Source organism: Lissotriton vulgaris, chromosome 7 (genome assembly GCF_964263255.1).
Source record: "Lissotriton vulgaris chromosome 7, aLisVul1.2, whole genome shotgun sequence".
Taxonomy (NCBI): domain Eukaryota; kingdom Metazoa; phylum Chordata; class Amphibia; order Caudata; family Salamandridae; genus Lissotriton; species Lissotriton vulgaris.
Genome location: NC_141695.1, coordinates 452,574,052 through 452,601,605, shown reverse-complemented (window position 1 = coordinate 452,601,605; position 27,554 = coordinate 452,574,052). Strand labels below are relative to the sequence as shown.

Below are 27,554 nucleotides of genomic sequence, written 5' to 3'. Positions count from 1 at the left end.
ATTCTTTTTAAGCGTATATCTGTTTGTATTAACCACAAAATGTAATGTTTCCATTGCAAAGACAAACTAGTGCAGCTAGATCTTTATTTGAACGAAGTTAAAGTGAAACCTTGAAATAAAAACACAGATATACAAACGGAAAGTGTAGGTTACGTTTTTATGTCACTGCAACATGCGCAGAAAAGATGCTTCCTTGCGGATTATATCCACCCGCTGCCCGTCTGCCGGCTAACCCCAGGCCACCTGCCTGAATGCCGGCCCTGGTTCTCCGCGCCAAGACATCCCTCATCCTCGTTCCATTGTGAAGCTCGGGTGCCAGGGTGACATCTTGAAATAAGATCGCGGAAACCAACTCCGGCCGAGCATCACACGTGACCTGCAGCCAGTTGTCGGCCTGGCACTCACAAGCAATTTCTGCTCCGTTGGAAGCCGCAATGTGAAAACAAATGCCACTGAAAACATAATGCACGCCTCGCTCAATCGCTGCAGAAATGCTGCAGTGCTGCGGTTATCGTGTGTGGATTGGACATGGCGAGCTTGTCAAAACAAAACAAAATAACTATTTAAATGAGCAATGCAAATGGTGAAACCTCAAGCAGGTGAGCACGGTGCTGTTTTTACAACAACAACAAAAACAATTTGCTGGTGCGATTGCAATTATTGACCAATATTTTCACTCCTGACAAATGCATAAAGGTAATTTGCACGTGCCTACCCAACTGTTGCTGCATATATTGGTGTAATTCATGTCATCTGGAAAAGGTGCAAAATTGAGCTCGCACCTGTGCAGTCTAAGTAATGTGGCCCTGGTGAGGTTATTTATTGGTCTAGGGAGGGAGCTTACATTGCACAGAATGATGCAAAGCTCTGGGTAGATTTACTTATCATTATAAAATCTCACAAGTGCATCATAAAATTGAGCAGTGCTCTGTGAGCCCGGCGTAGCCCTTAGTAATTCTAGTCCCTGGTGTTTAACAAAAAACATACAAAATCCTCAAATATGTCTGCTTGCTGTTTAAGAAGAAATGGGTTAGAGTGATCGAGCGTGCGACTCGTGTTGAACGACTACCACCCTTGGAATAACTACGACCAGGCCTAAATAATACCTCTGACCACAAAAAGACAATTTCCAAAAACTCTTGCTGCACAAAAGTGAAAAAGGTGCAGAGAGCGTGGGAAATCATTACTGAAAATCATAGACCATGCAAGTAAGCACAGGCACCTTAGGTAAAACACCACAGTAGTGGGTTAAGTAGTGCGCTACATACACATCTAGTGATAGTAGAGACATGATGTCACACTTAATGGATATCAAAATACAAATGACTGTTCATTTAAATAAATGCTTCGATTTCTCATCATCAAGCACACTAAGCCAAAGGGAAAAAGCCTGGTGAACAAGTTGCATGCAGTAAAACGTGGGCAGACTCTACTCTTGAGGACATGGTGTAATCTGTACTTCTTGGCATAGTGAAGGTTCAACTACTCAGTCTTTAAGAAAAATACAACTCTTTACCCTGTAATTGTTCCCTAGAGACACGTTAAAAGAAGGCCTTTCGTCAGCAGAAGGCCCAGACTAGAACATGGAGAAATGAGGGTACATGTCCAGAAAGCCCTTCAGTTCTCAGATACCTTCCACGCTCCTCCAGTTGTCTACTCTCCAGGGACAGTCCAGGTACTGTATGACCTTACTGACGGGGCTCCTCTCCGAGGGATTTAGAGCCAGGAGCTTGCTCATCATGTCCATGGCATCTGAGGTCAGCTTCTTCCAGTGTCTTGAAAGCTCCTCACTGTTGCCCGTCTCCTGCCACACTACAAAGTCATCGAAGAATGGATCCGAGATCATGGTCTTCTCCCAGGGGAAGTATCCAGTTATCAGACAAAAGAGGAGGACCCCAAAAGCCCAGGAGTCGAGGGTGGCATCAATGGGCAGTCCATCCGTGTTCACAGGGTTTGTGAGCTCTGGCGCGGTGTAAGGGATGACTCCAGACACAAGCTTGAGGATAGTGCCTTTGGGTCTGGTGAGGCCAAAGTCTGTCAGCTTGATACGTTGGCAATCGCGGCCGAAGAGCAGCACGTTCTCAGGTTTGACATCACGGTAGACTAGGCCGCGACTGTGAATGAACTCCAAAGCGCTGACTACCTGCTTGGCACACTGCTTGGCTGCGGATTCTGGGACCCCTTCCTAAAGGCGACAAAGTTGGGAAAGATTAAGATTAGACAGTATGGTCAAAAGCAGCACTCATTTCTTCCTTTCTGGCAGTATTGTACACAAACGGTGAGCGGAGTAATGGGACACATGAGAACATTGTGGGTTATTCTTTTATTAACTCCACACATGTGACGCCATTCCTATTTATCCCCTGTCCCACGTCACTGGCTAACACACTAAATATCATGAGCACAGGGGTGCATACTCCCTGGCACACACCCCTGCCCAAACGTACTAAAAACAAAGACTACACTTCCCCCATTGGGTTTAAAGTCCTGTTAAACTAAAACAATTGTTTACATTTATTTTGGGTTTCATTTCATTCATTTGTTTTCAATTTATAGGACGCTTTACAAATGTATCCCACAGTACAATCTATGTGGAAAACAATGAACGTTACATCAAAGAACGAACAGAACAGATAACAGGATGTACTTATAAATGTGGCTCAAGGAACTCAAAGAACGCATTATTTGATTTCATTCTAGTTTACTCCATTAGGACTTTTTGAAACAGCGCTATGCAAACATAAACAACAGTCCGATCAATATGTTAGTATAACTTGTAGTGATCAGTAGTAGTGAACAGTTCATTTTTACCCCTTTACCCCTGGAGCGAGGCCTACAGTTTTACTCAGGTTCATAAAAGTGCTGCTGCTGTTTGCTTAACTCACCCTTGGCCTACATCAAGTTTATGTGGAAGTGCATGCGCCGGGGAAACATGTGCTGAGTGCATGTGTCTCTTGCAAAAAAATACACTACACAAAGGGAGAAGTGTGGTGCAGTTCGTACATGAAAAATGTGTGTGTGCTTTAATACAACACATTGTGGTTCAATACAGAAAGGCTGTAGTACTACAGTGTGCACAGACTGAATGTGTGTCCTGCATGTGGGTATGCTTGTGATGGCATAACACATGAGGATAACAGTGCTATGCAGTAAGTGTGCAGAAGTGCCTGCACTGGTACATTACTTGGAGGACCTTGGGTTCCATCTTGGTAAGCCCAGGCCTGCCTGGTGAAAGGTTGTGGAGGACAGGAATCCCCCCAGACAGATTTGTGTATTGCTGCATTCCTATAAGCTGGGTGGGACATGCACTAGTAGATGGAAGAGCCAGGCTATCTCTGTGCATTTCAATGGGCTGATTCAGCAAACTGTGGAATATCATGGAGGCCATGGGAGTGGAGGCTGCAATAACCAATTTTATTAGAGAATCTTATTCGGATGCTTCTTCTATGGTCTGATTTGGAAGACTAGGGGAATGCACAAAAACCTTTAAAATCAAGAGGGGGGTCAAACAGGGCTGGGTTCTGGCCCCCTCCTATTTGCCCTTTATACAAATAACCTGTACGAAGCTGTAGTTAAAACATCAAAAGACTCCCCGTAAGCACAAACCACCACCTGCCGATTCTGCTTTATGCAGATAATGCGGTGCTTTTAGGAAGAACTCCCATCACACTTAAAAATCTTATCTCTGATTATATGGCCTTCATGTCTGATCTGGACCTCACAGTAAATACATCTAAGACCTTTATTTTAGCTATGAGGGGCACCAAGAAGAAACGACCAAGTTTTTATCACAATGGAAAAAAATAGAACAAGTCTCAAGCTTTAACTATCTAGGGGTGGTATTCGATTCAAAACAGTCCTAGAAGTCGATAGTACAGAATAGAGCAGATCGCTTGGGCAAGAGTATAGCCACAATCTTCCACTTCTCAAAAAAATGGGCCGTAAGCCCGGACCAGAAATGATTAAAATCTACCTGGCTAAATCGAGATCAGTGCCTACTTACGGGGCTGCGATCTGGGGGATGGTGGACATCGCTCCCTTGCAAGTAATAGAAGACAATTTCATTAAGAGGCAGCTAGCAGTTCCACCTGCCTGCAGTAAGTTTTTTGCACACAAGGAAGTCGATCTGCCTTATATCAGTGATACTATCAAATTGGCCCACTCTCCCTGTGGTTGTCATTCTGGAAAAGGTACAGTGTTGATCTAAATCAAAGGATTCTGAACGATATTTTGTCCTTAGATCACAATCAATCAATCAATCAATCAATCAATCAAAACAATTGTAGAGCGCCCTACTCACCTGTGAGGGTCGCAAGGTGCTAAGGGGGGGCTGCTACTGTTCGAATAGCCAGGTCTTGAGAAGTCTCCTGAAGGTCAGCAGGTCCTAGGTCTGTCGCAGGTGGATGGGGAGGGTGTTCTATGTCTTGGCGGCGAGGTGGGAGAAGGATCTGCTGCTGGTGGTCGTTCGGTAGATGCATGGAACGGTGGTGAGGGCGAGGTTAGCGGAGCGAAGCTGGCGGTTGGTAGTGTAGAAGCTGAGTCATATGTTGAGGTATGCTGGTCCGGCGTCGTGGAGTGCTTTGTGAGCGTGGGTGAGGAGCTTGAAGGACATCCTCTTGTTGACGGGGAGCCAGTGCAGGTCCCTCAGGTGGGCAGTGGTGTGGCTGTGGCAGGGAGGTGTCAAGGATGACGTGTGCAGAGGCGTTCTGTATGTGTTGGAGTCTCTTCTGGAGTTTGGCCATGGTTCCCGCGTAGAGGGCGTTGCCGTAGTCCAGCCTGCTGGTGTTGAGGGCCTGGGTGACCGTCCTTCTGGTTCCAGTGGGGATCCATCTGTAGATCTTGCGAAGCATACGGAGGGAGTTGAAGCAGGAGGAGGAGACGGTGTTGACTTGCTGGGTCATTGACAGTGATAAATCCAGGATGAACCCCAGGTTGCATGCATGGTTGGTGGGAGTTGGCGCAGCTCCCAGCGAGGCTGACCACCAGGAGTTGTCCCAGGGGGGGGGTTGGAGCCGAGGATGAGGACCTCTGTCTTGTCCGAGTTCAGTTTCAGGTGACTGTTCTTCATCCATTCGGCGACAGCCTTAATACCTTTGTCGTAGTTGGTTTTGGCGGTGGCAAGGTCTTTGGTGAGGGAGTGGATCAGCTGGGTGTCGTTGGCATATGAGATGATGTTGAGGTTGTGCGATCGGATGATGTTAGAGAGCGGTGTCATGTAGTCGTTGAAAAGGGTCGGGCTGAGGGATGATCCTTGGGGTATGCCGCAGGTGCTCCTGGTAGCTTCGGATCGGAATGGAGGGAGGCGGATTCTCTGGGTTCTGTCGGTGAGGAAGGAGGTTATCCAGTTCAGGGTTTTGTCGTGGATCCCTGCATTATGGAGGTGTGTGCACAGGGTGTGGTGGCAGACGGTGTTGAAGGTGGCCGAGAGGTCCAGGAGGGTGAGGGCCGCAGTTTCGCCGTTGTCCAGCAGGGTCCTGATGTCGTTGGTGGCGGCGATGGGGGCGGTTTCGGTGCTGTAGTTGCTGCGGAATTTGGATTGGGATGAGTCCATGGTGTTGTTCTCTTCGAGGAAGTGGGTCAGTTGTCTGTTGACGATCTTCTCGATGACTTTGCCGGGAACGGAAACAGGGAGATGGGCCGGAAGTTCTTGAGGTCCTTTGGTTCTGCCTTGGGTTTCTTGAGTAGGGCGTTGAATTCTGCGTGTTTTCAGCTATCTGGGAAGGTGGCGGTCTCAAATGAGCTGTTGAAGATCTTTCGGAGTTGGGGTGCGATGATGGAGCTCGCTTTGTTGAAGATGTGGTGGGGGCAGGGGTCAGACGGTGAGCCGGAGTGGATGGGTGTTCATGGGTTTGATGGTATCTTCGTCGTTGACATGGGTCTTGGAGGTCAGGATGCCAGTGTGACTGGAGGGCGGTCTGTCTAAGGTGTCGGCGCCTGTCGGGGGTGTGTCTGAGTGTTGAAGCTGTCGTGGATGTCTATGATCTTGCGGTGGAAGAAGGTGGCTAGGGAGTCACAGAGGTCTTGTGATGGCGGGATGTCGCTGGAGCTGGAGCTGGGGTTGGTGAGTTCCTTCATGATGTTGAAGAGCTCTTTGTTGTTGTGTGCATTTTTGTTAATGCGTTCCTTGAAGAAGGTCCTTTTGGAGGTTTGAATGAGTTGGTGATGCCTGGGGCTGGCATTCTTGAGGGCTGGATGGGTGTCTGGTGTTTGTTCGTGGTCCCATTTCTTCTCAAGTCTTCGGCAGGCACAATCATAAAATCCTGTGATTACCCCACGTAAAACATACTTTCAAGTTACTGGGGCTATAAGAACATTTTGACACTCCAAGCCTTTGTGAAGGTTTTCCTAAATCGATGCTAAAGGAACTTTTCTTTAAGAAAAATGCAGCTGACAGGTGAGATAGCTGCAGGGGCAAAAATTCTGTTTTGGTGTAACACACCCACAGCAAGGGGTTTCATCGTATCTTTCTTCTGCTGAGAACAATCAGCACTGGCAGATCCTAACCAGATTTCAATTGAATTATATACCTCACAACTCCCCCCTTGTTGTGTAATAATAGGTCACCTCACTCAACTTTGCATATTCTGCTCTTTTGCACTTTTTATGTTAAAGATAGGAAACAATATATTATCCCTCTGCTGAGGAAATGTAGCTATCGCTCCCCAACATTGGCTCTTGCTATGTTACAGGAATTAGAACTCCCATTTGTTTGTCTTACTATGGTCTCCTTCTTACAAGCTGCGTTAGGAAGTCGAAAGTCTGCTAATGGACGTCACATTTTATCTGAATGAACCTACACCAGTGGTAGATCATTATTCTAATAGTTTTCCATGGCTAGCTTTTAATGTTAACTAGTTTTGTACACTTAGCATATTTATGAACAAAACAATTGTTTACTGCCTTTTGTGCCTAGCTTTCCATTTCCGGACAAATTTGCACAGGTTTATTTTTGCACGTATGTATTAAATACTGGTTTTGCAGTAGATATGAATTTTGCTTTAACTATGCTTTTATCCTTGTGTATGTTATTCATACATGTTTTCAACTTATTGATTTAGTACATAGAGTATTAGCTAATAGTTTTACTTACTTCAAAAAATGTCAACTTGTACTTTTGCCTAATTTGCTTTGTAATTGCACCTGCACTTTGTGATATGCAATACTTATTATATGTACTGTTTTATTCATGTACTTTTATGCATTCAACTTAATGTAAAATAAAGATTGATTTGATTCAACAATGGATCACAAGGAAGGGGCCTGGACATATCCCAGTATGAGAGAGATGGGGCTGATAAGGGAATCATAAAGAGTAAGGCTGAAGTCCCAATATTTAACCTTTTGATGCTCATATCACTGTGGCTGACATTCAGTTGTGAACCTTGATAATGCCCATGAATCTTGTTGTGGGTAAATCAGCTTCAGAGTCCTGCCTGTTGTGACAGACATCCTTCAGAAGTATGAAAAAAGAGGAAAGATGTTGATTTCAAAGAAGCAAAATCCCAACATAAAACATCAAAGATTTAAGCACTAAATTACATTTTGTGCCTGGAAAAGGAATATAAGTAGGGGTGTTTCAGAGCCCACACGCCGTCATTTGGCGAGCAGCCAGGCGGGCAAGCACTGCAACTCTTTTGCCTGTGACTAGAACTGGGGGCCCAAGCTTGCTAGTCTCTCTGCTGGGTGAGAGGACATCACCCAGGGAAACCAAGACCACCTGCCCTGGAGCCTGGAGCACCAGCGCCAGCCTGTTCGCCAAGAACAGTTTGTTCTGTAATGGAGAGGAGAGCTTTTGCGGGACCAAGCTCTAGAGGGGTGCCTGTATTTGTGGACTCCCTGTGTGATGTGTGAGGAATCTACTCCTGCATCAATCAGGCTGTAGTACATGTTGCAGATGGTTTCAGAGACCCCTTATGCCAGGAGGGGCCACCGTGGATAGAGCCAAGGAGCGAGGTGTGATAAACCCGCTCCTGTACTGATAGGGCCATACCCGGTGTGCCCGATTGTTTTGGCAACCTTGTATGTGAGGAGAGGCCTCTGTGGACACCAATGCCAGGTCAGCGTGACAGGACTTGTGAATGCCGTGGCAGCAATCCCGTATGGCAAGAGGGGCACCAGAGATGATGAGGCCAAGGGTCCGATTTGTCGGCTGAGACACAGAAACTGTTGCTGTACCCGAGGTGGACCCTCCCACATTCTGCAAACTGCACCAAATGAGGCCAGAGGATCGACAAGACAATGCTGGAGCCCCGTCAGAGCAAGGAGACCACCCCTGCAGAGGTAAAAGAGCCTTACCACATAATTGCCCTTAGCAGGAGCACCCCAGATTGCCAGAACCAGCCAGTACTGTGACTCGAGGAAGAGAGCCTGTGCCTGGCGGGTGCTGCTGTGTATGATCAAGCACAGCCAGACTTTGCCGATCCAGAGCAGGACTGTACTGCACTGCCAAAGCGTTTCATGCCACTGGAGTGGGTAAGCCAATAACTAGGCCTATGTAGACTGCTGAGCAAACATGTCTTATATGAGGCAAACTTTGTCTGACAGAGGGGAGGTTGGCCGTCTCTTAGTCTTGATAAAGCTCAAAGCAACAGAGGTCTACAAGCAATTAACAAAATGACATGTCCCATTTCCATTTAAGTGGTTGTGGGTGAGGATTAGAACTAGGTTAGGGGAGTAATGTCTTGGTGAGCATGAGAGCCAGAGCTGAGGTCACTTGGCACAGTTTTGTTGTTTTTGTTGTCTCAGTGTGGAGAATCAGAAAGCTTAAACGAGTAGCAAGAAAGTGATCTCTTAAAGAAAACAGGGCGTAGTGAAGGTCAGTTGATGTGTGAAAGTATGAGGAGCAAAGATAAGGATTGAGGTGACTTGGCAGAGCTGTATGGTCTGTTTTGGTATGTGAAAGCAGGGTTGAGTGTAGTCTCAAAGTTAGGATTAGATGCAAAATATTTGTTTCACAGTGATTTATTGACAGATTTTATAATGTTTGGACCAGGTCTTATGAACATTGCCACACTCATTTGACAGTCTCCATTAAGATACAAACAAATGGAACTTGGCAAGTGGGCTTTTTGAAAAAAAAAAGTATAGTAAAGCCATCACACAGTGGGGTCTATTAGTCAGCAAAGTGACTTTGAGGCAAAAGTAAAACAACACCAAGAGGAACAAATGGCTGGTCCTGTAGTACTGTCAGAGAAAGTGAGTCATTAAGGATGTAAAAGGAATATAGATGACCTTGCTGTGTGAGGCATAGCTTACTACCTTCTTACCTATGACATTTTTTAGTTCAGTCCTGAATATCTTTAGAGTAAAACTTGTCCATGTAGTGAGTTTGAGGAAGTTTCACAGTTTGGGGGCTGCTACATTGGTGAATAGTTTTTATTTTAGAGGTTGAAAATTGTTTTGCTTCTGGAAGTGCCACCTCAGATGTAGATCTGCCATATCACATACTTAAGAAGGTTTAAATGGACCGCCTTGTAAGTAATAATCATGAGTTTAAATTGACATCATGCTTCCAGGTGGAGTTACTGGAGATCATTTAACACTGGAACTATATAGAATATTTGTAAATTTATGCTTGATTAGGTCTAGATAATTTGCGGAAAATTATTACTCTTCTCAGGAGCTGATTTTGATGTATTGCTTTGTATCCTCAATCTACTGGTGATAATCCACACCAAAATTGTTCAGGTTGTCTTCATAATAAGGTTGGAAAGCCAGGGTAGAACCCAGTGCTACTCCATACTGAGTAGGGTATGAGGGGGTGTGATGCTTGTCTAAATGGATTTTATTTTACTGATAGAAATATAATGCAAACCATGTTATTACCAAGTCCCCAACTCCTAGTCTCTTCTGCATGGTGTCACGAAAACTGTGATGGCCAATGGTATTTATTGATTGCCAAAGAGAGAGACAGAAGGGCAAGACCAGACTTTACAAGTCTATGATGTTGAAGGCATCAACCACATCTAAATGGTAACAGTTTCTGTAGTGTGGCCTGATCGCAAATCCGATTGGAAATCAGCTACTAGGATATTTTCTGCTATTACAGTGTTCCAGTTGGTTTGCCAGGAGTTTGGCTAGGAATGGAAGATGGGTCATGGGTCTAGACCTGTTTGAAGATTAAAATACTGTCAGTGGGTGCGAAGTTCAACCATCTTTGATGTAGTCTGTTGTTTTTGGGCACCCGCAGCTTGTGAAAATCGTTTTGTGCAAAGAATTTGACTGCATTATAGTAGTTATTCTTTGACACGTTGTATTTTCCAATAAGTTGCACCATATTTCTATATATTGAAATGTTTTGTGGTTGATTGATTTTAGACCAGAAGAAAGCCGGCTTTGCTTGACAAATGCCATTTTTTTTTTGATGTCCTTCATTGCCTGAGAATGTTGGGGGAGGGATTTTTTGCATTTCCATCAAGGCAGATGACTTATTTTCTTCTTGAGAAGGTCTAAAGAGTCTTGCAGAGGCAAGGGTCTCACCTTATAATGCAAGCAAGGATGACACACCCTTTGTTGCACTTGATGGGATAGTGTTTGAGAGGATTACAGAGGCAACATTTTCTGGATCGGTTCACATTTATTACCTCAGCCACAGGTACTTACTCGGGTCACATTTCAGTCCACCTTTCTTTGCAACTACAGACCAGTTTTGGCCTTGTTTGTTGGTTGCAACATATACCCTAACTGTAATGGGTATTCCCAAATGTGGATCCCAGCTCATTGGGCCATAGGACTCAAACTGCTCCTCGCTGATAAAAACACTCTGGGGTTGGCTGTGTTACCACAAGGAAGCAATCTTTCCTGGCCATTCAACCTCGGCAGTTCCTATTGGAGCGGGACCAAGCCTAATTTAGATATGACTTGTCTCTGCTGAGTCTGGCATGCTGGTTGAAACAAAATGGACTGGAGTGTGGCCCTAGGGATCACCAGTGGCTGAGAATAACTCAAATATTCCCTTAATCACTTTGTTGTTTGTTGCAGTATGTGCTCCAAATCACTGTTAATAAGCACTATATGAAAGCAACAGCTGTGGAAAGTTAATCCAAAAAACACAGGGGCATATTACCAAGCAATAGTGATAATTATCGCTATTGCTTGGTTAGGGACAAAAATTTACCGCTGAGCTGCGGCGATTTTTATCGCAGATAAACTTGGTATCGCTGAAAAGTCAGAGATATTCATGCATTACCGAGATAATGCTTTTAAAGCCAAAACAGAGGAGATAAACCCCCTTGATAATATGCCCCTCAGTTCTTCAGGGAATACATAATGAGTAATTTTCTACAACAAAGATATCCCCTCAGGTGCTATGTGAACAATGACCCTGAGAGGAGTAAGTACTCCGAGACCCTTCCATCCCCATCTCCCAGCCATTCACTTTTACAGTTCTCTGCTTCTTCACTGCTAAGTGTTCACTTTCTCACCCTTACTGACAATTGTTCCATAGCATCATGGTTCGGTTTGCAGAAAACCTCTCTCTGAAAATTTCCTGCTTTAGCGTTCTCCCCATTGTCCAGCTGTTGCAGTGTTTTCCTCATATTTGCAATTTTATGGGATGATTAAACTACTCTGGTTCCCATTTCCCTAAAGAAACAGCTCTAACTTCCTGATCCTTAAAACATGACATGTGTTTCCATCACCACTAATAGACTAAGTAGACTTTATATATTTGACATCAGGCTGAAAACTGGACCCAATATTTTAAATTGGCCAAACCCCGGTCCCTGTTTTGTGTTGGGATCGGTCTACTGAGCACACAAATGCCACTGAGCTGGCCTCTTGTCTGCTTTTCTATGCTTCATGAAGATGCCAGACTAACACGTTTTCTTCTAGCAGTCTCAGTGTGAAGAGGTGGGGGTAGGCAGTGGTCATAAGTGATCAGGACTGTGTAATGTACAACCTAGGACAAAGAGAGGCAGAAATCCAAGAGATTGCACTGGACCTTTAACTGCATTGGCTGCGCTCCTGGAAGCATGTGTAAGCCAATCAGTGATTGGATGCTGCCTCTTCTGCTTGTTATAGATAGCACTTGCATTACCATGTAATTCCTAAATACAAGCTATTGCTATTATCGAGTCAAGAGGTGTAGTTAATAATAAAGGACTGTGAAGATAGACTAAACTCTTTCTATTAAGAATTGCTTCTATCACCTGCACCTGATGGTCAGTCCACAACTGCTCAGCTCAAACCCTTTTCACAACCACTCAGTTAGAGCGTCCAGTCTTCAGAGCTCTGAAGCAAGGATATCTCATGTGCGGCTTTACTGCATATTCTGCCTGCTAGTGTACTGCATCAGACCTCACCCTGGGTTTGATGATGGAGATCAGATCGCGCTGGAGGGCTGCTTCATACAGGAAACCATAATGATCGATGGACTCAAAGGCAATGCCAAACATGCTGATGATGTTGGGGTGCGTAGAGAGGTAGAGCGCCACGCAGTACTCATACAGGAAGTTGTAGCGCTTGGTGCTGGTCTTTGAAAGAAGCTTCAGTGCCATGGGCGTACCTTAAAAATCAGAGAGACAGAGATAGTTACTTGTGCAGAAGCCTAAAAGATATAGTTTGCAAACAAGAAACGAAAAGTTCTTAGTACAGGTATCGTAAACATCATGGGCCTTTTTTATGAAGGCCTTGCGTCAGTTTTGCGCCGCCGGTGCGTCACTTTTTGTGACGCACCAGCGGTGTAAAAAATGCGCCCTGTTGCGCCATATTTAAAAAGTGACGCATCTAGGTAGATGCGTTACTTTTTAAACCCCTGCGGCACATTATACCTGCGTCAGGTATAATGTGTGCAGAGGGGGCGTTCCCCCGCAAAAAGCCTCGTAATAGTGACGCAGTGAAATCTATGAGATTTCACTGCGTCACTTTTAGGACGCTGTTGCGTCAAAATCTTGCGCCTGCCTCACAGCAGGCGTAAGACTGACGCAAGCCATTTCACATGGGGCTTTCCCCATGTGAAAGGACGCATTGCTGGAGTTGCGTCACTTTTGTGACACACTCCATCAATGCGTCACTTTTGCGCTTACAGATACGTCAGAAATACTGATGTATCTGTAACTCCTTGCAACATGATGCGTCATACATTAAATATGACGCATCAGGAATGTCGCAAGGAGTGCGCAGTGAAAAGTGACGCATCGCTGTTTTCACGCAGCGATGCGTCACTTTTCCTAAATGAGGCCCCATGTCTTGGTGTCCACCAAACAGAAGGGTACCACTGATAAATACTGTAGGATTTACAAATGGCTAAAGCCCACCTCCAATGTATGTATGTGCATCATGATCTACATTTTCTACTGGTAGTTGCAATGAACGCAGTGCGTTCCATTTGAGTCACAAAGCAAAGAGGAAGTCAGAGGTGACTTCACCTCCTTGAACAAATGCATTTTTGGCTGTCAATTTATTGCCAAAAATAACTCATTTATCACTTACAGGAATTTACAAAAAGATTCATAGTAGGAGTAAGTTCATCTATTACTCCAGATCTCTCCAACACAAGTGCACAGCAATCCAAAATAGTAAAATTTGCTAAAGAGGTATTCTAAGACATAGTTTGGAAAATACCTACAAACATATATGTTTGTGGGCATTTGCATCCTGCAAATGTTTGGAGATGTATTTCAACTATGGGCTGAAGTGACTCCCTTCATATGATGGAGAGGGAAAGCAATCAGCCATATATTTGGTTAGGATGTAGGGTGAGAGCTTTTTCCACAGAGAAAAATGTTTTCGCCATAGAATAAAAAATGCACATTTGCACATTGAGTCCACTGCCACGGTGCTAAATTCTGTGCAATGTAGAATTCCATACAGAGGGAAAAAGTCTCTCCGAGAGATGGAATGTGGCATTATCAGTGTACACCTTTGATTCCTGCTCCTGACTTAAGTAACTTTCTAGTCATACATCTGTGAATGTAAGTGGACAGAACAAAACCATAGATGTACATTCCGGCAAAGATGTAAATCTCTCCAAGAACATCTACTAGTTTTTATTTGTGAATACGGCTCATTATGTGTGTTTTGCGGTCGATAGACAAATTGTGGGAGGATTATTTGACTCTGTCTCCCATACCTATGACCTTCTATGGTATGAACTCAATCAAACAGAAGATTTGTAGAGTGCTTCTTGTCACCCGTGAGGGTATCCAGGTGCTAGCAGTGTCCAGTTGATTAGCCGAATAGCTGGATCTTCAGGGACCTTAGGAACTCTGGAAGAGATGGGGAGCAGGAGTGGTCACAAATTCCTCTCCATCGGTGGAGTTCATGGAATTTTGCCACTCCGCATTATGCTTGAAACGTGGAGTATCGGCAAAACACTGCAAACCCCAGAGTGGTGAAATTTTTTCTCATGCATGGCTCGCCAACATTAAGTAGGCGAACTCGAACAGGAATTGGTGTTCCCTTGCATGATCTTCGGGTGCTAGGAGGGCACCCAGTGAGATATTCTCAAAGCGGGCGGTCACGAATGGTCACGAGCGGTCGTGATCATTCACAGTCAGAAAGCTTCCAATTGAGTAGAAAATCTACTGGAGAAGTAGCAGAAAAGCAGACCCCGTCTGGCATGCTGCATGGTACCATTTGCACTGATTTTACTGCATGCAGCAAGCTCCTCGTGCTAAAAATCAGTGCTAACAGTGAGTTTTTATGTAACTCCACAGTATACCACAGAGTGAACATGGCAAATTCCTCCCACCCCTAATGGAGAGGTCCGTAGATGAATGGGGATCTCATTGCATGTCTTCACTGCTAGTTAGGAGGAGAAGGAACAACCTCCGGATCTGCTACGTCGGATGCAGGGGCTGAGGGTTAGAGAAAGGGACACGGAGAGGAGGTGTCTGGTGGGCTGATGGAAGTTCAGGAGGTGGTTCAAGTTGGCCCGTCCACACTTGTGAAGGGACTTGTATGCATGAGTCAGGAGCTTGAATTGGCATCTTTTCTGTACAGGTAGCCAGTGGAGTTCCCAGAGGTAGGGGCGATGTGGGTTCATCTAGGGAGATCCTGGGTGAGACTGGTTGCGACGTTCTGTATGGTCTGTATTCATTGGAGGAGGTGAGCTGTGATCCCTGTGTAGAGATTGTTGCTGTAGTCCAATCGGCTAGAGATGAGGGCCTCAGTGATGGTACGTCTTGAGCTTTGGGGTAGCCATTTGAACATCTTACAAAGAATGCAGAGGTTAAAGAAGCAGGAGGAGGAGACAAAGTTGATCTGAGTCATCATGGTTAGCCTTTTTGTCCAGAATGATGTCTAGGTTCCTAGCATGGTGAGTGGAGGTAGGAGAAGGTCTGAATTCTGAGAGCCATCAGGATGTATCTCATGAGGACATTTTGTCTTGTCTTTGCTTCAGGCAGTTGTCCTCCTCCAGGGATTCATCCAGTTGGCAACATCTATTTTGCAGTTATGGAAGTTTGTCTTGGTGTCTCGGAGAGGGAAAGGATGAGTTGTGTGTCATCCGCATCTGATATGATGTTGAGTCTGTTGGTGTTGATGATGCTATATTCATATAAGTGTTGAAGAGGATGGACTGAGCAAGGATCCTTGGTGTTCTCCACAGATGACTTCCTTGGGTTAGAAGGTGTAGGGGGAAAGGCAAACTTTTTGCATTGTTCTGTTGAGGAAAACCGTGATCCATCTGAGAGCGTTCCTTGGATACCTATATTGTGCAGCCTTGTGATAAGTGTATGGTGGGAGACCATATCGAAAGCTGTTGAGAGGTCTAATAGGATCAGAGCAACAGTTCGCCTCAGCCAAGTAAGACTTGTGTGTTGTCGGTAGCTGTAATGAGGGCTGTCTCGGTTCTGTGGCTGCCTCGTATTCCCGATTGGGATGAGTTGAGTAGGAAGTTCCATTCCAGATGTGAGGAGAGTTGTCGGTTGATGGCTTTTTCTAATACTTTGGCTGGGAACGGGAGTAGGGAAATCGATCTGTCTAGGTTGTTGGAGGAGATGGGGTGGTTTTGTTGAGGGCATTGATCCATGTGTCCTTTGTGACTTTGCTCTAGCTGTGATGGGGGGCATTTGGCAGACTAGGGGCAGAGGCCCATGAGCTGGTGATATTGAAGTGGATTATGGACTGGTCAGTCCAGGTAAGTTCCATGGTGTGGTTGCACCTGATGCGGTCACTGGAGGTGAAGATGGGATCTAGTGTGACCTGAGGTATGCTTGGGGTCTGATGCTGTTCATGCTGTTGAGGAGGTTTGGTAGTGTTGGTGTCATTGTGGGCGTCGAGCTAGAAGTTGAGGTCACCAAGGAAAATGCAGTTGTTGGAGTCTATGGTGAGGGGGTGATAAAGTTGGCAAGGAGGTTGCAGAAGGTTGGACGCGGTCCTGGTGGATGGTAGGTAAGATTGCCCCGGATGGTGCGTTTGCTGTCTGTTTGAATCTGAAGGTGAGGTGTTCCATGGCTGGCAATATGTCATCATTTGTGGTAGTGCATTGTTTGAAGTCCTTGTGTATGATGGCGATTCCTCCACTAGGTTTCTTGAGGATGTCACAGTGGGTGAACTTATATCCTGTGAGTTTTGGTGTGGTGATGTAGGCCGCAGAAGTGGGGTTGAGCTAGGTCTCAAGGAGGAAGAGGATGATGGGTTTGAGAGTTGAGATGAGGTCCCAAATCTCTGTGTTGTGATTGCACAGCGAGCTGTGTTGAGAAGGGTGCATGCAAGTTGGTGTTTTTGTTCATGTGGTGTCTGTGATGTGTTCCGCCGGTGCTGGTTGATGGCAGTGGGTGCTTGTGAAAGGTCCTACTGTGGATTGTGGTTTTGCTCAGTGGCACTATTTGTTGCGGCGTCCGTGGTTGAGCTCAGTGATGGTGTATCTGCGGTGAGCGGGTGGGCAATGAAGCATGGCACTAGGTGTGGTCCAGGTGCTTCAAGAAGCCTCAGTGCTGCTTCACTCAAAAGAAAGTGCTTGCTGGATGTGCTGCCTTGTGTAGCAGGACCATGCCCTGTGGATAATGAGTGTTGAGGGAACTAAGAATAGCCTGAGTTAATAATCTGTTTCTAAGAGAGACTGCTAAAGGGAGCTAGAGATGGATGGTATGATGTGTTTTATCTAGGAACCCGATTCAATATTGTGACTTTATGCCCTTATACGGCTATAATCAATAATATCCCTATAATGGCATAATAATCAGAGCTATATTTCAGTAAATTGCCCCTGCAGTCCAAGACACGGCAGAAGCTACTTCCTTAGATTCCTGGAGAGCACACCGAGTTCTTTCGACACACCAAACCTCCAGCAACCTGGGAAAGCCCCGCTTGCTTTGTTTGGATTTGTAATAGAACTCCTGCGAGCACTGTAAGAACGGCCAGTTCTTAGTGACATCTTTATTGACGTCTTATGTCCAAACCTTATGTCAAACTCGGCACCTTTCAGGTATAAATATACCAACGTTGCCTTAAGCAAACACACAGTGGTGATTCTGGAGCATAGCAGCTAATCTACTTTCCGAGAGACCAGCAGAAGCGAGAAGCCCACGGACGCTGCCCCTCCTCTTTGACACGCTGAGAAAGACGCTGTATTTTCTCCTGCCGAGAAAATCCAGCTCCGGCGTTTCCAGCCTACCCTTGCGGGTGACTGGGATATCGGGTCCTGAGAGGGAGATACCAAACCTCCTACATTCTATTCCCAAGGTACAGTGCTGACTAAACCCTTAGAGAGAATTCTTGAACAGATCCTTGGCAACAAACCTACTTAACTTGAACTGCTACTTAATTACTCCTTCCCACGTATTAGGCTTAGGTCAGGTACACCGGGGTAGGCGTATTTTAGAAGCACCAGTTGAGAACGTTAGCCTATGTATATATGTATATATGTTTTATCCATTTTAAAGTGTCTTATGGCTAAGAAACCATATCAATGCTTTTACAGTATTATTTCATAATACTCCTTTTACTGTACGTACTTTACTTTACAATAAGTATTGCAATGGTGGCAATTCATTTCTCTTGCATGGGAAGGAAGACTGCTCAATAAATAATACCTTTTATTGAAAACGCCCTTCTCTCTATTCTCTGCACCCTGGTGAAATTAAATATGCACAACTGACTGAGTGAAATAGCTGTCTATTGTTTCACACAACTCTAGAGATTGACTCTTATTCTGAGGGAGCAAAGTTGTCAAGTTTATGCGGTTGTCGGAAGCTGAATTCCTTCTTGTCTGAGCCAGGGAGGCTGATCACTTCCTATTCAGTCAAGAAAGTTTCCAGTGACCTCTGAGCTAGCTGGCGCGAACCTAAATTAAGTCTAACATAGTCAGTAGAGACCTAGAAGACCTCAGTCCTACGTCTAAACTGCTGTTTATGTTATTCCAATGCGCAGGGCCTATAGGGAAAATAGGAACTACACTACAGGTAGAGCTGTGAAGAAATCAAAAGTTGGATCATGATAAAAATATGAAACTTCGAGTCAATGGTGTAACACAAAATGAATACCGCCCCCACCCCCCCCCCCCTGGCAGAATACACTGATGGGACCCTGAATACCTCAGATATCTATTCACCCAAATCGGTCCCCCTGAAAATTAAAGCCCCCCTGCAGTGTTGTGGGTCCCCAGTGCCACAGAGGCCTGCGTTACACCCTCGCTTCGAGCCTTGGCAAACCTCCATGTTTAATGTTGAACCCGTTATTCAAGCAGAGTCTGCCACATCAAAATTGAGTTGCAATTGCAAGAGGGGGTTACACTCCAACTGAGACTGAGACATATGTGCAGCATTAGTTGGAACCTGAGACTTTGAGCCCCTGCATCCAGCACTGCTTCTGCCTCAATCAGCCTCACTATGCTCCAGTAAAACTACTTGCTTTGAAGTACTTACTCATTGGGATTGCATCACATTTGAAAAGCTTCAAGTTTAAGATTCAGCATCTCCGAAATCATCTTTTTTTTTTTATTTCCTGACAATTAATGTATAACTTTTGAACTAGTCTGGATTACGCGTCTCACACAATTATGCATATTTGCAAGTAATTTTGAGGTAATTATAAATATTTACACTAGAGAAAATGATGCCCATTCCTTGTTATGTCAAGGTTTGTGATACGGTTAGGACTGAGTTCATTTGGGATTAGGGAAAGGGTTAGCAATAGGCTAGGGTAATGGACATGTATTAGGAGTCGCCAAACTCTACGACTCCTGACAGAGTCTCCGCGACCCCTGGCTCATTGGGAATGTCAACAGGTAACAGTAAACAGGACTCGATGGAAGAAACATGCACTTTGAATGCAAAGGTGCATTTAAAACACTGCCTCTCTGCGGAAGGCGTGGGCCCCTCCGAATGAAGGGCCAGTGGTGAGGGGCCCATTTGAGGTGAGGCCCACTATCACGTTTGTACAAACGGAGTTGCTTTCCAGATACCCTTTTCTGAGGGTTGCAAACTAAATGACACCATAGCAGCATTTTCTTCATAATGGGTTCTCCAAAACCTCTTTTTACGTAGCAGTATTCTTCATTGTCACATAAATAAATGTTCACAGACTCCTAGCGGAGTTGCTGTAAATGTATGGCTGACAATGGGTGAATGAATCCCTAATTAGTCTTTTCTTTACCCAGACCGCTTGTAACATCACAGATCATGAATGTTTAGAATTCTTAATCGAAAAATTAAAGGAGGACCCCGCACAGGCTAATAGGGGACTGGGGGGATAGTAAATCTTAGAAAACAAGGATGTCCCCACGAGAGAACAGTCCAAGACTGAAGTTCACACCTGGTTCTTGAGTTCTAGGGTGAATGTCTCATTCTCATAAAGAATTGTTTATGAAGCATGCCACTAATATGGCGGGAGAGATAAAGTTACAATGATTTGTACACAAATTCTATCCGTGTATGATGAGCCTAACTACATGCTTATATTCCTAAAGATGCCGAATTCATAAGGAGATAGCTGTAATATACCCTTGTTCAGAAATGTCGTTATATGGTACTCCCCACCATGAACACAATATTTGGTTTGAAACAAAAGAGTATAAACAAGACACAATGTCAACAATGTCGAGAAAAAAATATATATAATAATAAGAAAAATTAAGATTTTCACACCATGAGTTACTCTGTCAAACATTTATTGTATATATACATTTTAAAATTTCATTATTACACAGTATAAAAAATTTTCAAAACACATTATTAAATACATTTGAATAAACACAGTTAAAAAACAAAAGAATCACAGGTCTTGGTGGGGAGTACCATATAACGACATTTCTGAACAAGGGTATATTACAGCTATCTCCTTATGAATTCGGCATCTTTAGGAATATAAGCATGTAGTTAGGCTCATCATACACGGATAGAATTTGTGTACAAATCATTGTAACTTTATCTCTCCCGCCATATTAGTGGCATGCTTCATAAACAATTCTTTATGAGAATGAGACATTCACCCTAGAACTCAAGAACCAGGTGTGAACTTCAGTCTTGGACTGTTCTCTCGTGGGGACATCCTTGTTTTCTAGAATTCCTAATCCACATTTGCCATTCCCCAGCTTACCTAACTATAAAGTGTGACACATTAGCTTTCCCTCAAGCCTGGAGTTACCCCGATAACAATGTGGGCAAGCGTAGCAGCACAGTTTTGACCTTTCCGAGGCCAGCTGTTACCTCTTTTACGATGGGTGACAAGAGTCACCAATCCATATTTGCCCTTCCCCAGCTCCTTGATGACCTTGTAGTGGTCGGTCACTTCCATTCGGACCAGATTCTGAGCCGTCAACTGCATCATCTCCTCTATCATTGAGGCTACCTCCAGACCTGTGTTGAGATTCATTGCTAGAAGTGAGAAGAAAACAGCAGACAGTTTGTAAATAGCTCAACAAGGATTTGTGCATTTAATATTTCATAAAAGACAAAGTCTTACTTTCAGTCTTACTTTGAGCTAAAACAGTGTGCTCTATCTTAGATAACCATTGTTCAACAAAACATTTTGGAGGGCTTTGTTGGGATATGGCTCCTATTTATTGAAACATTTTCCTGCAACAAAGAGCTATACACATTTCTAAAGATAAGAACTGCCATAACCAAAGCAAACCTAACCCGAGAGGAGCCAAGCATCGTCAAGTACGTGCAAATGCTAAACTCGGCAGGCCACCAGACAGCGAAGATCTACAAACTAATTGCCCCAGCCACCATGTCTCTAAACAAGAAGACAACAAACTCATGGGCAACGCTCCTAGGTAGACAGCTAAACGAAAAGGAACAGGCGCAAATGTGGTGTTCAGCCACAAAAAACAAAATTACCCCGCAACTAGCACAAACAAAATACTGGCTACTCCACAGAGCGTACTGGACCCCATCCAGACTCCACAAAAGTGGCATAGCAGAATCAAGCGACTGCTGGAACTGCCAAAAAGAAGAGGGCACACTCGAACACCTCATCTTTGGATGCATCAAAGTCAAGAAGTTCTGGAGCCAAATAAACGCATTCATAAACGACATGTTCAAAACAGACTTAACCATCAACTATGCAACCTTGGCAACGGGGCACGTAACGACAGATCTTAACAACAGGGAAGAAAGAGACCTACTAGACCTGCTTCTCACAGCTGGCCTCAAGATAATCTTAACGAACTGGAAAAGCACGGCAAACGCAAACTTCAAGACATGGATCAACTGGGTCACCTTCCTAAGAGGAGCAGACAACATCACAGGCAACCTCTCGAAAGAACACACCCCCAAAGAGCTAATGTGGGAACGTCTTGACGAACACTTGAACACTTGAGGAAGACACACTACTGAGCCCCCCCCCCCCTCTCTTCTTTTTCTTCTCCCCCCCCCCTCTCCCTCTCTCTCTAAGGGAAAGAGACAACAAATGTACTATGAACAACTGCCTATGTATATGTATATGCAACTTTTATTTTTCAATAAAAATCTTTTAAATCAAAAAAAAAGAAACATTTTCCTGCAACAACATCATCTGATTTAAGAGTTGGGTCATGCATTATGTCTATTGGAAACTATGATTTGGTAAAAGAAAAGGGCAAAATGAAAATGAAAAGTATATAAAACTCAGAAGAAAACACTGTGCACACTTCATGTGCACAGTGAGATTTTGCTCTCAGGTGCTGGCCTGCAGCCATGCCCTGTACTCAACCTTTCGCAGTGACTCAGTCCCTGGTGTATTCCGCCTTCGGGCCTGTGCACCAGTGGAAGGACAAAGGGCTTGGCCTGTGCCCAATTCACCATAGTTGGACCACCCAACTGTGGGTTTATTGATTGTGTGTGTGTTATTTCTCTTTGTTTTTTGGGGTTTTTTTTGGGGGTGTTTTGTATATGAAGTTCTTATAGTGGCACCCGTTTCACTTCTTTTTTTAAACATTGATGTAGGACTTGGCCCTTTTTGACTACACCTTTTGCTTTCCCCCTAGACCTTTTTTCTGACATAGTGTTTTCAACTTAGATGATTTGGATACTTTGCCACTGCTTGTCTTCCCTGTATAAAGTGTAATGGTAATTGGTTGTCAATGATTGATATGTTTCCCTTACTAAGTAAAGTCCCTAGTAAAGTGCACTATGTGTGCTAGGGCTGGTAATAGAACTGCTACTAGTGGGCCTGCGGCTCTGATTTTGCCACCCACACAAGTAACCTTAAAAAGGGAACTCAGGCCTGCCATTGCAGGGCCTGTGCGCAGTTTGTTAAACTGCCATGTTGTTCTGTAAAGTGCACTCAATTGCCAGACCTTACCCTTCCCTTTTATATGCACATCAGACACCCCTATGGTAGGTCATGGGTACCCCCTGGGCAGGGTGCAGTGCATGTGAAAGGTAGGACATGTACTAAGGTCCATGTCCTGACAGTGAAATAATCTTCATTTTCGTTTTTCACAGTTCAAAGGCCATCTTGCCCTTAGGATAGAATGTGAAGGCTGTTTAATATGTTTTCCAGCCTATCTTTCCAAAGGCTTAAGATGGAAAGGTGAAGTTTAGTATGCCTGAACTCACATTGTAATAACACATCTTTTTATATAGGTGGCTTTTGCATTGTGTGTTCAGAAGCCACTCTTTTAGAAGTGGCTGAGTATTTGTGCTCTAACATTTCTGTGTGTCTTTACCTGGCTGTGGATTGACTGTCTGGATTTGGAAGCAATAGGATCTAAGAAAATGCCTAGACCACGGGGAGGAGGTGAGACAGCAACAGGCTGACCTGCATCTGGAGTGAAGGGGGAGGAGAAGCCCATAGAGGTGAAGGGGCCTGGGTTGCTGCTATACAACAATTGGCTCATCTCCTGCTGAGTGATTGAGAATCCAGACCCCCACTGATCAAAGCAAGAAAGGTGTCACTGGCAGGGAGGCACCCAGAACTGGGTTGAACAGGGGTCAGTGCCCCCTGAAACACAAAGATTTCAAAGCCATTGAGGGGTATAACTCCTGTTCAGAAAAGCACTGATTACCGCCTAACCGCTTCATCACTGTGGGGCCTCTTTTTGATCTGCCCACGACCTCTGGCCTCGCCTCCAAAAGCGCTTAGAGACCTGCCGGTGATTAGCGCTATACTACTACAAATACAAAACACAAATACAAAAATAACTATGAGAGCTGAAGCCCTGAACTTTGGAGAATGGCTTCATCAAATGTGAACAAGACTGGAGCTACTTCGTGGTCAAGTGGACATTTGCCAAGGAAGAAACAACTGAAGAGACTGAGGAATAGGACTGACCCTTGCTGTGTGTTCTGGGGCTGGCCTGCAGTTTGCTGTTTTAAGCAAGGAAAAGCTGAAGGGACGTTGTTGTGTGCTGTGTCCCCATGCCTGAAGGACTGTGCTGTGTGCCGTGTCCTGAAGTAACTTATCCCCAAGGGTCTGAGGTGAGCTGGCTCTCTGTTCGTAAACACAGGAACACAAAAGTTTCCAGGAGAGTCTCAGCTGCACAATGTGAACGTGCCTGTTGTAGTCTGAGACCCTCGTAAGAACTGCCCTGTGATCGTGGGCACCTGGAGTCCAAGTGAGTCTCATCTACGCTGTGAGAGTGTGCCTTGTGCACTGTGGGAACTTTAGGACGATTGGCCTGAGATCGGGACCACCTGGAATCGAGGAATGGATCAGCGACGCTGTGTGTGTGTGCTGTGTGCAGTCTGAACCCTGTTGTGAGGATTGTCCAGTGATCGTGTGCACCGGAATCCAAGTGAGTCTCATCAACGCTGTGTGTGTTGTGCACCGGGAGACTTTCGGGAGGATTCGCTGTGTTATCATGTGCACCCGAGTTAAGTGATTCTCAGCGACACTGTGCACATGATTTACTGGCAGCCTGAGACCTGTGTGTGGAGTATCCAGTTGTCGTGCACCTGGAGAGAAGTAAGACTCAGCAACACTGTGTGTGTGTGCTTTGTGGCAGCCCAAGATCTTCGTAGGTGAAGTGGCCAGGACTGGCAGTCCCAGAGGAGCTGAGTTGCCTGCCGGGGCCACCGTTTCCATTTCACAAAGCTGCATTTGAGGCCCAGCCGCTGGACGAGGAGAGGAAAGTTGGTTTGCGCCCCCCAGGTAATGTGTGTTGACTCCTGGGTGGGGCACGGGCTCAGAGGGAGACGCTCTCGGCCTCTCTCTCGTGTTGGCAGCGCTAGCCTCTGCTTCGCCTCGTATCGCGGCCCGTATTTCCAACGGAGTGGCGGTACAGGGTACAGAGTGTGAAGCTTCATTTTGGGCTTACTATGTTGGAGCAACTGTGAGAGGTTGACTGCAGGTCAGAAGGAGCGGCAGAGAGACCGCCTCTGGCCCACTGATTGGGGCCTGAGTGTACTACGTAGTATTCCATTTCTGCAGAACGGAGTACCTGACTGACGTATTGCACATTGCATAATCTCTGTATAACAAACTACCTGATGACACATTGCCTTGTTTCTGAATAAAGAACTACCCGATTAGCTTATTGCGCTTTGCATTATTCCTTTATAACAAATTACCTGATTAGAGTATACGCATTGCCTTAATTCTGCAGCACGACATATCTGGTGGTTGTATTAAGCATTGCATTATTTTACCTTGCAAAGTGCCTGATTGTTGCGTTACGCATTGCATTCTTTTCATTGCAGAGTGTCTAATTGCAACATTATGTATTACAGTATTTTTACATTGGAAAGTGACTGATTCTAACATTAATAAAATGTATGACATGATGTATGGAGCACAGGAGAATGTTTAGAAGGGCTAATTGACATTGCCAGAATTTACAAGGGCTGGCTGGCCTAACAACCACCCAGGAGAAATATTACAGAACCTCATATGTTGGTTTCATATAGTGTGGTCTTATCGTATATCTTTTTACATAAAGTTTATACTCGTTTTATGAAACTTGTATGGAGTCTATTTGTGATGTCATCATTGGATTATTGTGAGCGTGATTGCAAATACTTTACACATTTGCCTTGAAAATTAGCCTGGCTGCTTGTGCCAAGCTACTGAAGGGGGTGAGCGGGGCTATCTAAGAAGGTGACTTTCCTTTCCCTGACGTTGGAACGTGGGTGCCTACTTGGCCTAAGGTACCTACCTCAGCCACCCAGGGATCCCAGGTCTAACAATTGACTTCTATGGTTTACATTTTTTTTTAACTCTTTTCAGTTCTCCTGTGCTTCCCCAAACTTGCAAAGAAGGCTTTCTGGTGTTCTTTTAGGAGGCGGGTCATAGCACAAGCAATGACTATTTTGTTCATCTCTCTGGACCAAATATCTTTTTTATGTTTATTTCAGTATGTTGAGAAAATCTGTAATCATGAATATTCTTCTTTCTCCACGTCTGAAAGTATTGGAGTGGTACTGTTTCCTCCTCCTCTTTCAGGTTTTCCTTGTTTTAAGCCCTGCTGGTTGTACAGTACTGGAAACCTAAACCGTGCTTTCCCAGCATTCCAAATACTCATACCTATTTCCGTGCTGTGGGAGAGTTCTGTTGGCAGAAAGATTGTTTTTTTTTTTAGTTTCACTAATAACATTTGATGAATCTTCTCGAAACTACAACTCCACCCTTCCCCCAATAAAAAAGAAATCCATCCACCTCATCTGCTTCCTAGAAAGTTTTGAAGTGATTTGTCACTCGGGCCAGGGAAAAAGGGAAGAGGGGTCTCAAAGCTCTTTTTTCACAAGCAATTAAACAGCTGATTAGATTTACACCAATATTGGCAGAAAGCTAGAACTTCACCCAGAAAGCGTGCTTTTTTCTGATTTGATATAAATCTGTTTAGCTATTTTAGAGAAGTTAAGGATCAAAATCTATAGATATCTGTTACAGAGGATGTACAGCTGGAAAAACGGACAAAATACTCCATTTGATTGGCTGCAACAGGAAAGAAATGTTGGGGCTGCCACTACAGGACTCGGAGACCGAGTCCCCAGGCCTGAAAAGTAATTAAAAAAAAGGATGTCTACAACAGGTTAGAGATCCCCTGATCCCCTAGCCCTTGTGGGGGTCCCCATAGGCCAATTAAAAAAAAATAAAAGTAAATGTAAAGACCCAATACACCATGAAGGTGTGGCAAGCCCCTACTCACACAGTCTGCACAAAGTACACACCGTCAGAGATCTAAACCCCATTAGGTGGACAAACCCCTACTATGCACAGGCAGCACTGAGAGCGTAAACTGTGTGCAAAGTCTACTTCCTACAGAGTCACAAGCCTCGATTTGATTGGCAAGCTCCTACTATGCACAGTATGCGTTCAGTGCACAGACTATGCATACAGCCCATTCCATCCGGAGACCCAAGCTCCATCAGGTGAAGAAGCCCTTACTACACACAGTTTGTGCTCAGTGCACAGACTGTGCAGAGCCCACTTACTCTACACATCCAAGCCCCATCAGGAGAGAAGCCTTTACGAAGCGAAGTCTGTGCTCAGTGTGGAGACTGTATGTAAACCCCACTCCCTCCATGCACCTAAGCCATCTTCAACAAACAACTGACTCGCTTCCTTGAGGAGAACAGCACTCTGGACCCGTCCCAGTCCGGGTTCCGCAGCACCCACAGCTCCGAAACCGCCCTCATCGCCGCCACCGATGACATCAGGACCCTGCTGGACAATGGAGAAACCAGATCGCACCAGATCGCCAGACCCGTGGCAGCTACCTACTTATCCCGAAATAGCCATTGTGCATTTCGGCGTATTCAAGCAAACGCTGTGATTAAACTCGCGCCGGAATCTAAAACGCACCGCGATGCTGCAGAATTTTCTGCGAACACAACCGGGTAAACTGCAAGAACCCAGGTTTCACCGGCCGTCTTAAACATGCCAATTATTATGGTTTCTATAATTAAGACAACAATAATGTCATCCAATGTCCTGATGATGATGCCCACATTCTAGGAAAGGCATCGAAACGTCGACATATAAACCCCATATGCAAAATGTGTATGTAACATGGATAATTGCAATGGTGCGGTCTAACATTTGACGTCTGTCCCACTGAAACACAAGTGTACAGACATATTTTGTGCTTTTTCCATTTTGTTCTTTTTGTTGTTGTCCTGTATATGTTGAAGGTCACGGCTGTGCCCGCTTGACATTTTTAACAATCAAAACTATTCTTCTGATTTAAAATAAATCCCTGTCCGGATGGACAGAAGACATACAATCTATTAAGTGTATGATCA

The 27,554-nt window shown here is 44.8% G+C and overlaps 1 protein-coding gene across 2 annotated transcripts in view; it reads right to left on the bottom strand.

The window, feature by feature from the left end:
- Positions 1 to 67: 67 nt before the first annotated feature.
- LOC147701844 (serine/threonine-protein kinase SBK2-like) overlaps positions 68 to 27,554 on the bottom strand; it is a 126,152-nt gene continuing 98,665 nt past the window's right edge. For both annotated transcript variants that reach the window (XM_086930476.1, XM_086930475.1), the window contains exons 2-4: positions 20,592 to 20,759; positions 12,303 to 12,505; positions 68 to 2,185 (exon numbers count right to left, since the gene is read on the bottom strand). In XM_086930476.1, coding sequence (XP_086786602.1) covers positions 1,625 to 2,185; positions 12,303 to 12,505; positions 20,592 to 20,757 — 930 coding nt within the window. In that variant the 5' untranslated portion in view covers positions 20,758 to 20,759 and the 3' untranslated portion in view covers positions 68 to 1,624. The remainder of the gene's footprint in view (positions 2,186 to 12,302; positions 12,506 to 20,591; positions 20,760 to 27,554) is intronic.